At 44.3% G+C, this 14758-nt stretch overlaps 1 protein-coding gene and 2 long non-coding RNA genes across 3 annotated transcripts in view; 1 reads left to right on the top strand and 2 right to left on the bottom strand.

Annotated features, from left to right (window-relative positions):
* The window catches only part of LOC131135009 (uncharacterized), a 51536-nt gene extending 43961 nt beyond the window's left edge, over nt 1-7575 (bottom strand). Inside the window, exon 1 of the long non-coding RNA XR_009131512.1 lies at nt 6784-7575. This is a non-coding gene — a long non-coding RNA (uncharacterized LOC131135009). The remainder of the gene's footprint in view (nt 1-6783) is intronic.
* On the top strand, nt 3313-5622 carry LOC131135008 (uncharacterized). Its single transcript, XR_009131511.1, has 3 exons — nt 3313-3493; nt 5240-5326; nt 5389-5622. It is a non-coding gene; the product is annotated as an uncharacterized LOC131135008 (long non-coding RNA).
* Nucleotides 7576-10915: 3340 nt separating the features above from the next.
* LOC131134161 (protein FAM181B) lies at nt 10916-14751 on the bottom strand. The gene has a single exon (XM_058079106.1). It carries the CDS (start codon nt 13036-13038, stop codon nt 12097-12099), a length of 942 nt encoding a protein of 313 aa, XP_057935089.1. The 5' UTR covers nt 13039-14751; the 3' UTR covers nt 10916-12096.
* Nucleotides 14752-14758: the final 7 nt, after the last annotated feature.

Raw genomic sequence — 14758 nt, forward strand, 5'->3', positions numbered from 1 at the left:
CATTGGTGCTGGTTCCGTGGGAAGCAGGTCCTTCCTTTTGCAAACCTCAGTGAGCATGACAAAATCATCATCATCATCATCATCATCATCATGTGGAGGCAGCACCGGCAGCGAGACGGCCTCCTCCTGTCTTGCTGCTGTTTACAATACCAGAATAAACTTGGTGAGAACATGATGTACCTCGCTCGTCTTGCACCTGCGTCTAATACTCGGCTAAGCCAGACAAGAAGAGAGACACGTGCTCCGTGAAGCAGACTGCACACACGTCAAAGAGAAAAATCAATCCTTCAAGGATGAGCGAGGGATGGCAATTTGTTGACCACAGCAGCCAAGCAGCGTGGATTTCTACTGTGACGCTCTGATGGACAAGTTCACCGCAGAGGTTAGCACCAGTCCAGCCTGACGAAGAAGAAAGGACGTTTCCTTACACTTAATTGGGGAGGAACGTGCACTGGTGTGATACCATACCAACAACAGCTTTGGAGGATGGAGGTTGCCGTCAGCCGATGATGCTCACGTTGGTTGACAAGGCGTGATGTGCCTTATTAGCCCATACCTTCAGCATCATCGCCACCTCTTGTTGTGCTCCATGGGTTTTTTCCCCCCTCATAATGGAGCATGCAAAATGTCTTCCTCTTAGTGAGCTCTTGATTTGCTCGCCTGCACAATATGGGGAATCTCACCTCATTGGAGCATTATTGTAAATGATCAGTTCTTGGTATGACATATGAATTTGCTTGCTACTACATGCTAACAGCATGGATGGAAAACCTTGTTGGAGCTTTGTGGAGGTGTTTTAGCAGCGACCTTTCTAGGTGGAATAGGTGTGTCCCATGACATGCATTCATTTCCTGTCTCTTATTACCAGTTATTCTACTGTATGTTACGAATGCACAGAAAAGAGAAAGACACATGTTCATGTCTCACATGAGGATTGTGGATGACCAGCAAAATAAAAAAAAAACATTTTTCCTTTAACCTTCCTCTTGTGTTAGGGTCGACACTGTCCCGTTTTATATTTTAATGCATAAAAAGAATCCCATAACATTTGTTTATTGCATCAAGGCTTTTTGACTTTGCCAGGAAACTCTATTTCAACAAAATAAAACCCAAAAAATAATTTTTACTAAATTTTAAAATGGTCTGGTTGAAATGATGACCACTGTATTGTTAGGGTTGGTTTCGACCCGGCAATTATCACATGATTATAAAGCAATATTTTGAGCCAAAACTGAAATCATAAGTGTACAATTAGCCAACACAATGACAACCAGCTCCTCTTCTCATCGTGTAAGCTTCAGGGGATTCTCATTTTGACCGCTTTTCCAGTATACCAGCAGAAAAACATCAGAAAAACAAAAGAATGGCAAGAAGTACAGTGGTCCAAGATCTGGACCAAATCTTTGGTGACAATGAGTGAGAGGACAGACCAGCATAGCCATTGAGATGAGCAGGAGGACAATGTGGAGTATGATCCAGAAGACACAGATGAAGAGGTTGCTGGTGGTGAAGCTGGTCTATATCCCTCAGTAATAGCCAGGTAACAAAAGAACTTTCAATTTATAAATATGATTCTTTTGAGGTTCAGTTTACCATTTTTGGAAATTGAAATCAAGGGGTATTGTGACAAAAAATGGCCACACCAAAAGTATTAAAAGCAACATTTTCATGGATGAGGAAGCCTAAGAAGGTAACCAAGAGATGAGAAGCAAATTTGTTGGTAACTTATTGTTTTTGGTGTATTTTATATCTGATTTAATACATGAGTCAAAACCAACCCATTAACATAAGAGATGATTCCAGAACACAAGAGGAAGGTTAAGAAAGTGTTTGGAATGGAGTGGGGAAGAAGCCAAATACAAACCACTTCCACACAGAATGAGGAGAAGCTTTCAGCCAGCCATGGCACGTGGGCTGTGCTGATTCAGTGGCCAGCCTCCATGCAGGGTGCTACATTGAACTTGTCTTTCTACCATTTTGACTAATAACCTGTGACTGTGAAGGTCGTTGCTGGAATCAATGATGAGAAAAGAAGCAACATTTATTTAGTCTTCCTGGTGGGGCGGCCCTGGGAGGACAAGGCCGGGAATGAAAATGAGTTTGCGTGTGATATACTGCACAGCGTGGCGGAGACGCTGCACGGGGGCCCGTTCGATTCCACCGTCATTTGTTTGTTTTGGATGGCAAAGCATCCACTGTTTGATGTTGTCTTCTCACCTCAGAGAGGAGAAGCTTTATGGAATGATGTAAACCCCTGTGACCTTTCTGGGCCTCCCTGTTTGCTCTGCCTACATCATTTCTATCCATCACAAAGAAGGGGGTGTCGGCAGGATAAGGCTAAATCCTGGGAGGCTAAAGTTATGTGTATTGCTTTTAGGATCACCCCTACAATTCATCAACCTGCAGGGAAATAGGCAAACAACAAAAAGATCCAAGTTCCACACTTTGCCTGAACATTCGCAGGTAAAGAATAAGAAGCGCATGGCCCACATAAGGAAGATGCACGTTGGCTCACTTGAACATTAGCACAAGATCAGTCATGTGACAGCGAAAGAGAAACACCACAAGTGCCATTTTGTTATCCACGAGACCTTAAATGTCACGCTAACACCTATCAACGATAGACGCGTGTGAAAAGATCTCATTATCACCTTCGGCGGCATCTGATTAACCCCAAAGGGAAAAACTCCCACCCGCTGACATTTGAGCAAACACAAAGCAGCGCATGTGCACGTCATCTTCGTGCACGCCGAGTCAAAGACAAATAGGCTGAGAAATACAAAGCAACTTCTCCTCGGGACCTTTTATGTCCCAAGCGAGGCGGAGCCGCCATGACGCATGCAATATCCAATCCATCAGCAACTATTTTGGTAATGACTAATGCTTTGATTGAAAATGTAGAGTAAGGATCCGGACTTCAACATCTGAATGTGCCGAGTCATCCATGAAAGCAGAGCTGTGTTATCTTTGGCTTTCAGGCCAAACACACGTCAGCTTTGACTTTGGAACAGACGTTATGCCTCTTTCTGATACCATGCCAAGCAAACCCCTGCAGACACGTGTGGGGAGCACACGTAGGAACATTCCCACGCAAAGTATGGCTGATCCACTTGTACTCAGACGCGTACATTATGTACAAGCCTTGTTGTAGCCTTGTGATAGAAGACAAACTACAAACTGCTATGGCTATGGACCTGTCCAGCTTGGCCCAATCATCTTGCTACGTGCTTCCCAACAAGGCACCGCCCCCCCACAGCAAGGCAAAGCCTGCCCCTAAAGTCATACAGTACTCGTACTAATCTGTACTAGTCTGTGCCAGTGACGCACTCATTTGCAGTCGAGGAAATCCAAGTAAATCCATGTGGAATAGGTGCAAGTTATGGAAGATGCAGAAAGCTTTCTGTGTATTATTTCACATTTCCACTTTTACTCCAAAGGAATACCTTAACTACTACTCATCAGTACCCCCAACATTGGTCCATCTCTAGCTCTGGTGAGTAAGGAGTCTGTCTTGTCAAAACGATATGCATTCAAAAGAGTCATACATCTGCATGATACAAATGCATCAGACCTCATTATGGATCGTGGTACTGTCTGTCGTGTGAATGCACGCTGTCTACTGTCCATTGCCTATCATCAGAGGTGTCCTAACTGTGTCCTTGAGGGCCGTTTGTGGCCCTCAGCTGGGTTTTTATTGGTCCCACTGCACACTCTAAAAATGTAATAAAAACTAGAATTAATTTCACACAAAAACTAATCAGCAGTAATTGTACAAGAATAAAGTCAAAATATGATGAGAAATGTAATCCAATGAGAAAAGTCATAACATAGAACAATAACGTACACTTAAGAGGAAAAATATAATTTTCTCAGCACTTTTTCTCAAAAAAGTTTTTCTTAAAAAGTGCTAATATGAGAAACGAGTACAAATATATGTCGAATTTTTGCTCAATTGAGTTGTTACGCAAATGAAACAAAAATATTATGGAAATCTAGTCATAATTACAACAAAATTAATAAGTTGAAATGTTAAAATATATTAGATATTTTCTAACGAGAAAAAAACATGTACTACGGGGGAAAAGAAGTATTCTAGCAGCTTAGAGGTGAAATATTAAAGAAAAATTTTATTTAATATGAAAAACAGAAAAGTATATATATATATTTTTATATATATATTTTTACTAGACGAAAAACAACAACATCGATACCAACGATACCATTCATTACTTTCATTCATTTTCTGCCGCTTATCCTCTCTTTGTGATGTCACAGAGGGGCGGACTTCCTTATATAGGTCATAGCACTTGGCCGTGTGACCAATCACAGCGAAGTTGGCTTGCCCGGAGGCGGGCCATCGATGAGATAAGACCGTTTTGGCAGGAAGCACAAATCAAAGCAAATACAGCTGGTGTAGGTGCAGATTCTGCAAAATCTAAAAGGTTTTCTGTGCGGGTTATTGTGTGTAGCTGCTCTATCGGAGACCACAACTCAAAACAGCTGAAAGTGGGGGGAAAAAAGAGCAAAGTCAGTAAGCTTGTTTTTTGTTTTTTATTCCACAGCATGGCATACATACTGTATGTGACATACTGCCACATACACTTGCCTCTATTGTATTGATATTAGCTTTTTTAAGGTTGATTTTGGATGCTAGTTGGCTTGCTAGTTAACCTTAGCTTTGCTCGTTAGCCCAGCTAATGTTAGCTTAGCTGGCTACCCCAGTTAACTAACGTTAATTTAGCTCGTTTGCTCAGCTAGCTAACATTACCTTAGCTAGCTTAGCTCGTTCATCCAGCTTGCTAATGTTACCTTAGCCCGCAAGCCCTGGACAACACTTTTCGGACCAGGGTTTAGTTTCTCAAATTATTTAGTGGCTTTTTGATTCATAGCAATGTATTAAAAAGGTTGCATGAGATACGAGTAGAGTATGACACCATTAAATATGTGCAAGGCACACTGTAAATAGGCCTACACTGTGTGTGGTGGTGTTGGGTTAAACACATGTATGCTTTACAGCGTTTCCCATGGATGCTAATTAACGAGAAAATATATATATGTATTTTGTTTCACAGGATTCCACCTTCCTTAATCACTGTCGGTGTCATATTGGTTGCCATGTGCGTTGTAGTTCCGTAATTGTATAATTGTAAAGTGTTCAAATCAGCACTACCACCTAACTGTAATAACTCGAGTGCACATAAATTTGCAGTTTTTGGAGGAATGACCCCTCTCTTTTCAGGAGGGAATGTGCGGATCCTCTACGCACTTGGCATTACAACACTGCTCCCTAAATTGAAGGACCTGGATTCCAAGAATGGCTATGCGAGTATGAACAGTAATGCATCCCCATACATGTTGTGTTTTAAACTGCTTTTTGTCTGTATATAGCATCTCTGTCTGCAAGTCAGAGTGGGACTCAGGGACGGCCGCCATCCCCTTCTGCTGCTTCAACAAGATGAGCGCATTGGAAGCTTGATCACACAAAAATAAATTAATGTTGTGTACATTCATATATCCAGCCCTGAATTAATTACCAGTGTACATCAATCAAATATGAATTCATCAAGTTGTGTATTGCACCCATCCATTCCTACAGTCAGTCACACATGAATTAAAATGACTTTAAAAAAAAAAAAAAAAACATGAACTCTCTCTTTCTCGCGATAATCAAGAGTTGTAGAAGGTCGTGAAGATGTGAATTAGCTGAAGACTTTTAGGGCCAGCGTTTAAAGCAAAGTATAGCTGACGTCTTGCTCTGCTGCCTGATTTTTTACTACAGTGCTGATCCACAGCAAATTGGTTTCAAAAAGGGAGTAATACTGCATGTCCACTAGCAAAATGCCATTCGCTTGGAAGGACCTGCTGGCAAATTAAAAACAAAACGGGAAGTGCATCAAATGTGAGCAAAAATGTTTGCAGGAACATTGTTTATAAATTGCTATGCTACCGTTCTTCAGTCTATTGCTGTATGATTTAGCATTGTTCTGATCAATTATCCTTAAAACACAAAACACTGGTGGGGAGTACAGGGGGAGAGGTTCCCATGCTGCAAAAGTTTTTATTGTACAGATTTGGGGTGCTTGATACAGTCATCAGGGAATTATGATGTCGTATTGATAAATACAATATTAAAAATAGCTCAGATCATTTTCAAAAACAACCAATGATGCCAAATCACCCCTGCTGTGTGGGTGAGCAAATCAAGCTCTCATTTTTTCTCCGGCCTGTGACATTAACTTCCCCTGAGGTCACATGGAAACAAACATTCACTGTCCGAAGAAGGATATAGTGCCAAATGCTCCGCCATGAGGGGAAAGAACCCATGGAGCACAAAAAAAAAACATCAGCTACTTGGAACAACCATAGCATCACAGTGGCTGCCCAGAGCATGTGCCCGAATACAGTGCACCTTGCTGGGCCACAGCAGGTGGCTACTCCCCCTCTATACTTTATACAGGATAGTAGCCATGTGATTGTTGTAATGTCACATTCATTAGGACTCATTAACACACCCTCGTTTATTCATTCTTACCTCCAGGTGCGCACTAATTACACTGCCATCTACATAGAAAAGGTGATATATATCATTCATTCATTCATTCTTAGAACAACAACAATGGGCACAATACTTCAACCAACCACAATGAAATGTAGTCCTGCCACTTTCCAATAAACTACAACAAACGTGGCGGCGGAAGACCGGAAGCGTGGTGACGGTGACAATTTCGCTCCCAGAAGAGAAAAAGAAAGAAAAGAAGAGCAAGAAAAGAAAAGATGCAGTACCTTCAAGAGTGTGTATCCGACCAGAGAACAAGTTTGTGACGGCGGTCCTCGTCAACTGTGGTCCTTTGTGCACCGTTAGCCGTGTGCGTTAGCAAACAGCCCATTGCCTGTTCCACAATGCTAATTAAGGCTGACGTCACGTGCCAAAGTTGGTGTTGAAATACAGCAAACTTGTACATAACTGACAGAAAAGACGGTTGAAATATGTCATATTCGTCCTCTTCTGACACTTGTTGGGCAAGTGGTTCGTTTTCTCATTTTGACAATTGAAGGATTCGAATTAGCCTCAGCTGTGATTGCAAACATCACTTCCGCGTTCAAGGGTCAACTTTCAAAATAAAGGCATCGCATTCGACTAATTCCTACTTCCGATTATTTACAGTGTTGGTCGGGTTTTGTGGTGACTTCCTGCTTCTGGGTTTTTTTAATGAACACCTGGATGGGAGGTCCCCATGGTGCCGTCTTCCTCCTCCCGGCTGAGGGCTGACCTTCTCAGCGTGGAGGCTATCATAATGTGTTGTGAAAAGGTCACCAGAAGCCCGGACTGTGGCTGATGATATTTGGGGTGATTGATAGAACCTGAGCTGTGCTCACATATCAGCTCAAGTGCTTATCACTTCATATTTCATGAGGAGACCTCATTTTTTTCCGGGGGGGTGCAAAGACCACCCGATATTCCCAGTGGCCTGCTTCCATTGTTTCTATGCAGATGTGATCGCTTTGGGTGGGCGTCAATAGAAGGCATTAATGCGCCCTCATGTTGAGGATCAGACGCTGTTGCTTGGAGATTTGATTGGGTGAAGCTTTATTGATGAGTCGCTAGCTGGCGTGCATGGCAATAAAGTATATATGGACAAGTACACATAGTGGCAGTCTGCTTTATTATTGCAGGGGGGGTATGATGGAGGCCTGCAAAGTCATCAAGGTCATCTTTCATGAACAATCCAACATTCTTAAGAGAAGGAACAAGTTCAAGCATCAAAGCTGTTCATTCAATCGTCTGCCATCTTTGCTTGCAAACATGGACTTGGACTTACTGCACTGATGACCGTGTCATTACAAGGTACAACTATACCTACATATGTATGTATTTTTACTATATAAGCATGTGTATGTCATTACAATATACACATAGGTGAGTATAGCCATGTAGGGGTGTTATTTCATGTCTAGAGGGCTCTCATGATGTTGAAGGTCGTGTTTAGAAGGCTGTAAATAGGTTTTGTTGGTCTTATGATGTCTACTATATTGGGTCATAGGAGTGTAAAGGTGACTATAGGGCTGTTATGTCATGTCTAAAGAGCTCTAATGATGTTAAAAGTGGCATTTAGAGGGCTGTAAAGAGGTTTTCTATGTTCCATAATGTCTACTATATTGGGTCATAGGAGTGTAAAGGTGACTATAAGGGTGTTATGTCATGTCTAGAAAGCTCTAATGATGTTAAAAGTGTCATTTAGAGGGCTGTAAAGAGGTTTTCTATGTCTTATAATGTCTACTATATTGGGTCATATGAGTGTAATGGTGACTATAGGGGTGTTATTTCATGTCTAGAGGGCTCTAGTGATGTTAAAGGTGGCATTTAGAAGGCTGTAAAGAGGTTTTCTATGTCTTATAATGTCTACTATATTGGGTCATAGGAGTGTAAAGGTGACTATAGGGGTGTTATGTCATTTGTAGAAAGCTCTAATGATGTTAAAAGTGGCATTTAGAGGGCTGTAAAGAGGTTTTCTATGTCTTATAATGTCTACTATATTGGATCATAGGAGTGTAAAGGTGACTATAGGGCTGTTATGTCATGTCTAGAGGGCTCTTATGATGTTAAAAGTGGCATTTAGAAGGCTGTAAAGGTGACTATAGGGGTGTTATGATTTTCTGTATCTTATAATGTCTACTTTGGTGGGTAATAAATGAGGCCAGTCATGATGCTTTGTGTCCTCATGAAAGGACGGCCGTGGCGTGAACGTCTTGGGGGTCAAAGTGTGTTTTGTGTGCTGCCAATCATCCCAAGGGCAGGTGCCCACCAAGCATTGTCAGGCTGATGGCAGTGGAATGAAAGGCGTGGACAGGAAATGGAGATGCTGATGCAGGGGTGGGGGGATGAGATAAAGATAGTGGCGTCACGCCGCCCCCAGGTTTTAGTGTCGATTGGTGTCACCAAGGTAACCTTTTCTATCTTCTCCTGGACACGGCCCGCTGTGGGAGCCACCAAAATAGACGTCCCCTAGATGTTTCCTGGCGATAAAGCGGCATATGGGCGTGGCGGGCGTCCTTCCCTCCTAGACGAAACATTCCTGCAATGGCGACGGACAAATCTCAGCCATTTGGATTGGCTTTTGGGGGGGCTTTTTAGCCAAAAGCTTATGATGATCCTCATGGGATCACCATAGCGTCTTCACGTTCTGCCAAAGTCCCTCATCTACTTTCATCATATAGTCACATTTTCAGATATATAGTAAACATTTCTATTCATTCTTTATTTAAATTCTTATTCATGTTTGTCATGTATTGAATTGAATAATGATGCCATTGTGATAAATCCTAGTAAATAAATAGTACTACTAGTGGTAAAGTAGTACAGTAATAGAAGAAGACAAGATGAAGGAAGAGAGGCGTAGAAAAGAAAAGTCAACCTTTTCACGTTTCGTTTGGTCTTGGGGGGGGGGGGGGGTTCTGTCCACCACTGAAGAGCCTTCTCGTCTTCTTTCTCTCTGACATATTTAACTCGCCTCCCTGCAGGGGAGAGGGGAGTGGGGGGGGGGGGGGGGGGGGGCACCCTTGCTGTCTTTCCAGCCGGGGCCACATGGTGAAAAGTGAAAATCATAAAATTACTACTTCATTTTGCTCTTCATTTTTGACATTTTGCTGTTTTTTTTGTTCAGTAATAATTGATGTAATGGCTTCCGTGATCCAGGGTTACCACGCCTCTAGTCGGCTGGGGTAGGCTCCAGCACCACCACACCCCCCACTCACCCTAGTGAGGATAAGCGGCATAAAAAAAGGATGAATGAAAGATTCTACGCTGTGGGCCTCCTATTTGTTCCTGCTTTACATGCCTTCTCCTTTGCGGAGAGACGTCAGCGGGCCCACGTCATGTCCAACACATGACGTATCGTACATGCAAGCCGGAACGTCAGCTGAGGGCGTACAAATCCACCAGCCCCCTGTGCCTTGCTAAACTGTTGAGGCTGGATGCAAAGCAGCAGCTGGTGGGAGATGATGCTGGTGGAAACATCAAGGATGATCTCCTATCACGTGCATGAAGGGGCCCGGCGGCGCCATGATGGCTGTGAGCAGGCCCCAAGCGAAAGGAAAGCCGTGCTTCTGGATGGAACATCAAGTTATACCGTACACTGCTACCTTTTTGTTGATCTGATGCACGGCCTCCATGGTGCACCTTCATGTAGAGCCACACTGCCCTCTAGTGGCGTTTATACCACTTTCAATTTCAGAGCACTTTTTGAAAAATGCTCTTTTTGGCAAAACTGGTTTTGTTGAAAATGAATAAAATGAATCTACATCTACATAATTCATAGTAAAGATGAATCAAATTGTGTTTACACACACACATATATATGTATATATACACACACACATATGTATACAAACACACACACACATATGTATGTATATACACACATAAATGTACACACACACACGTATGTATACACACACGTATATGTACACACATAAATGTGTATATATATACACACACATATATGTATATATACTACACACACATATACACATATATATATGTACACACACATAAATGTATGTATATATATACACACACACACATATGTATATATACTACACACACATATGTATATATACTACACACACATATACACATATATATATGTACACACACATAAATGTATGTATATATATACACACACACACATATGTATATATACTACACACACATATGTATATATACTACACACACATATACACATATATATGTACACACACATAAATGTATGTATATATATACACACACACACATATGTATATATACTACACACACACATATATATATATACACACACACATACATACATATACACACACACACACACACATATATATATATATATATATATATATATATATATATATATATATATATATATATATATACACACACATTTGCTTTGCTTTATTCACTATAAACTATTTTAGATACATATATGGACCAATTTAATCTCATTTTTTATCATTTCGATCAGCACCTCCTAGAATGACAAATAATCTCTACATTTGGATTATTGTCCACGTCCACGTGTGACGAACTACCTGTACAAGCACGCGAAGGCGTCCATTTGTGTACGTGACGACAGCGGCCAGCAGAGGGCGGTACACCAGCGTGTTGCTGGTGACGTCATAACTGGAAGCGACACTTCTCCCGCTTCAATCTTCCCTTTCAAATCAAACAGAATGGAAGGGAATCGTTTTCTAACGAAACAAACAATTGATTTCAGTCACGTAGGATTTGTTTCCAGTGTGAATAGAAGTAGCTAGAAGACGACAATGGCTCCACCTCGCGTTTTATTCTCTTACATAACCTACATGGCATTGATGAAAGACAAGAACTCCAAGAAGAATGAAGAAAAAGGTGTCTCTTACTTGGCTAGACGTCTTCATGCTTCTCTTCTGCAGGAGAGAAACAAAGAAACAAAGAAAGAAAGAAAGAAAGAAAGAAGGCAAGAAGGCAGCATTTTCAGAGCAATAAAGACCAGCTTTATTTCGTCTCCACTGCCAAGGATTTCAGCGTTCAATCTCCGCACGCTTTTACGTAGCTTGGAGATGTTCCTGCCGGGCGTGGCATCTTCACGCGGGAACACAACGCCGCTTTGTCCACCGATGGCGTGACCTCGCTAGCGGCTGGCTAGTCCACTCTGACATCATCACAGTGTTAGAAAGGTAGACAAAGACTACCCGCGGATGTGCGGGCGTTTTAAAGCAACGGTAAGGAACACTCGGAAGCATCACGAACACTCTCGGAGGAGCTAGTGAGTCTACATGCTAACATTGTGTTACATAGTGTGTATGTATATATACACACACACACACACATATACATATGTTCTTTTAAATAAACATCCCCGAAGCTAAGACAACATGAGAGATGGTCCTGGCTGGTCCACCAGTGCAACCATGGCTATCATAGCCATAACGGCTGAGTCCTTCATGCAAGCGAGTGTTATTTGGAAGGTCTTACTATTACATATAATAGTTGTTTGAATGCAGTTGTTACATACTGTAGCTTTAACCCCTTCCCCAGAAGCAGGGAGAAGCTGCTTTGACGTCTCATAGAGATGAATAGCTATCGTAGCTGACATGAGGTATGGAGCAGTCCGTGAAGAAGTTGGAGAAGGCCAGCGAGCACAGCGCGTTCTCCTCCGCGGAGGCGGGGGCGGCCTCCGGATGGCAGTAGAGCGCAGGCTGGGCGGCGGGGCTGGCCCGCAGGCTCTCCGGAAGCTTCCTGGTGAGTGGCGGCGAGCAGCTAGTCCACGGGTCCGGGTACAACAGACCCCCGACCCAGTGGTGGGCATCGTGGGCGGTGACGTCCATCCCCCCTATGTCCGTCTGCCCCCGTACGGGCGGGTAGAGTTCCTGCTCGCCCGCCATGTTGCTGTAGTCGGGTCCCAGCAGCTCAAAGAAGTCCGCCGCCTCAGGGTTGGAGCGCTCCAAGTCCCTCAGCGACATTCCCGAGACGGGGGACATTCTGGAGCAGTTGGCCGGCTCAGTGAAGAAGGAGGGGGGCAGGTTGCGGTGCCGCAACGGGGGCTTCTTGGCCTTTTCCCCCCGGGCATCCTTGGTTGGGCTGAAGAGGGCGGCCAGGCTGCGGCTCTGCAAGCTGGCCTGGACGCCGTCACGCTTGGGGAGTGTTTTACTCTGCAGGGCGGCGGGCTGAACCGCTTGAGGACTGGAGGAACCTTGGCCCTTCCCCATGGTGTCCTGCCCTGGAGAGATGATCCCGGTGCACCTCTTGATCTGCTTCTGCAGGTACTTGCGATGGTTGACTTTCCTCTTGGACTTGACCGGCTTGTCCAGAGCCAGCTTGATGTTGCTGGAGGCCGAGTCCATGAAGCTCAGCAGCTCCCTGGTGGTCTCCCTGTAGTCCTCCTCCGTCTCCACCTCGCCCAGGAGACCCCCGTCCGGACTCTTCTCCACGTCATACTCCATGGTGGAGCCCAGGAAGCAGAAATTCATGAACTGGGGGTTCATGATGGCGGTCTGAACGGCCATGCTTGCGGCGTCCGCCTGGATCCCAGAAGGTTCCTCAGAGCATGTTCCCTCCCGCCGCACATTCCCCAGCTGGACTGAGGAGCTCTGAGGGGAGCCAGCGGATCTTTCAGGGGGCGGGACCCCGTGATGTCAGAGGACTGAAGGGGAGGGGCGTCAGAAAGTTAACTCTTTGCGTGTTCCGGGCCACCTGCACCCAGCAGGGATTGTCTGAGATTCACAAGCCGGTTCGGGTTCCTGAAGGGAAAAGATGGATGGCTCAAAGATTTTTGAGCCTGATGGAATTTCCACAAATGAGGACGACCTCGTGGGAACATCTGCGCCTCAGGACAGACGCCGCCATCGGCTCCCAAAATCCTCCCGAGCGAGGGCTCGCGTCTTCATGTGCTGCCATGGGATGATTTCTGGTGCCTTCCCATGAAGGCCAGTGGGAATTTGTGCCCCGGCCTGACAACTATTATGGTCTGCCTTTGACATAAAGCCCTACAGAGTCTAAATAGCCCCCATTCTTTGGCGGGGGCAATGAAAGGAAGCTTTGTGTCACAGATTCATTAAATTGCACCTCACAGCCCCTCCGTAAAATGCCCCTCCAATAATGAACAGTCCATTTCACCGCAAAGCTGCCCAGCCGCTCAATGAAAGGAGGAATGGCGTGCCAGAAGAGAGCCGCGCTGACTTTGAGAAATGCCGCGTATGAAGGCTCGGCGGGGCGTCTTTACAGGAAGTGGCTTTGCCAGCGGCCTGAAAGGAGCCGCCATGTTGCCAGCAGCGCTTCCACTCGCTTTAACACGCACTTCAACTATTTTCAACCCTGCCTTTCATCCTGGCTGAATTATTCCCGCAGGATCCTCCTCCTCCTGGAGGTGTTCTCAACTTGGAGGGATGACACGTTGCTCAAAGGACAAGCAGGGGGGGGGGCTGTTAAAACTGCTTTCTCATGCTAATCGGCAGGGAGAAAGGAGGACAGTGAAAGTGATGATCTCGTTATCTGTGGAGCAACCACACAAAGATTGTTTGTGTTGCGACGCTCCAAGCCTGAAAACATTACAAAAAAATAACAAAATGGGAGACAGGGGCATCGACGCTTTTTATGATTGGCAAGAAAATCAGCCAATCAACAAAGAGGAAAACTTTCCATCTAACCAGGAAAAAGTTACTATTCTGAGAATAACGGCATAATAATAATAATAATAATCACAAAGTCATAAAGTCATAAGGCCAATCAATAAAGGTGAAAGGAAGGTGTGCAGCGAAGATTAGACGGGGGCACGATTGGGACCTAGCCACGTCATCACCCCCCCACACACACTTTCTACCTCCTCAATCTTTTTCCGTCAAAGGTCGTTGAGCTGGTGAGTCACTGACATGGCATATTGTGACGCACACATCCCGGAAACAGGCTTGTATTGTTTGGGGGAGGGGGCAGAGGGAGGCCATCTTGTATAGAAACAAAAAAAAAAAGAATAGAAACAAAAATAGTCATTGAAATGTTGTTCCCACCTAAGACACACACACACACACACACACACATCATGTGTGATCATGTGATCTGGTTTGCACACCCCCGGGTTTTAATCTCTTCCTATATAGTAGTGTGTGTGGTCCCCCCCTCTGAGCCGCGACGCACTCTGCTGTTTGAATACGAATAACATCTTTGATTGATGGCTGCCGTCACACAGCGAGCCCACCGCCCCGCAGCGTCCTGAGAAACCTCACCCCCCCC

Source organism: Doryrhamphus excisus, chromosome 8, assembly GCF_030265055.1.
Source record: "Doryrhamphus excisus isolate RoL2022-K1 chromosome 8, RoL_Dexc_1.0, whole genome shotgun sequence".
Classification (NCBI taxonomy): domain Eukaryota; kingdom Metazoa; phylum Chordata; class Actinopteri; order Syngnathiformes; family Syngnathidae; genus Doryrhamphus; species Doryrhamphus excisus.

Coding starts and splice junctions, on each gene's coding strand:
- LOC131134161 (XM_058079106.1), bottom strand. CDS start 13,038: ATGGCCGTTCAGACCGCCATCATGAACCCCCAGTTCATGAATTTCTGC.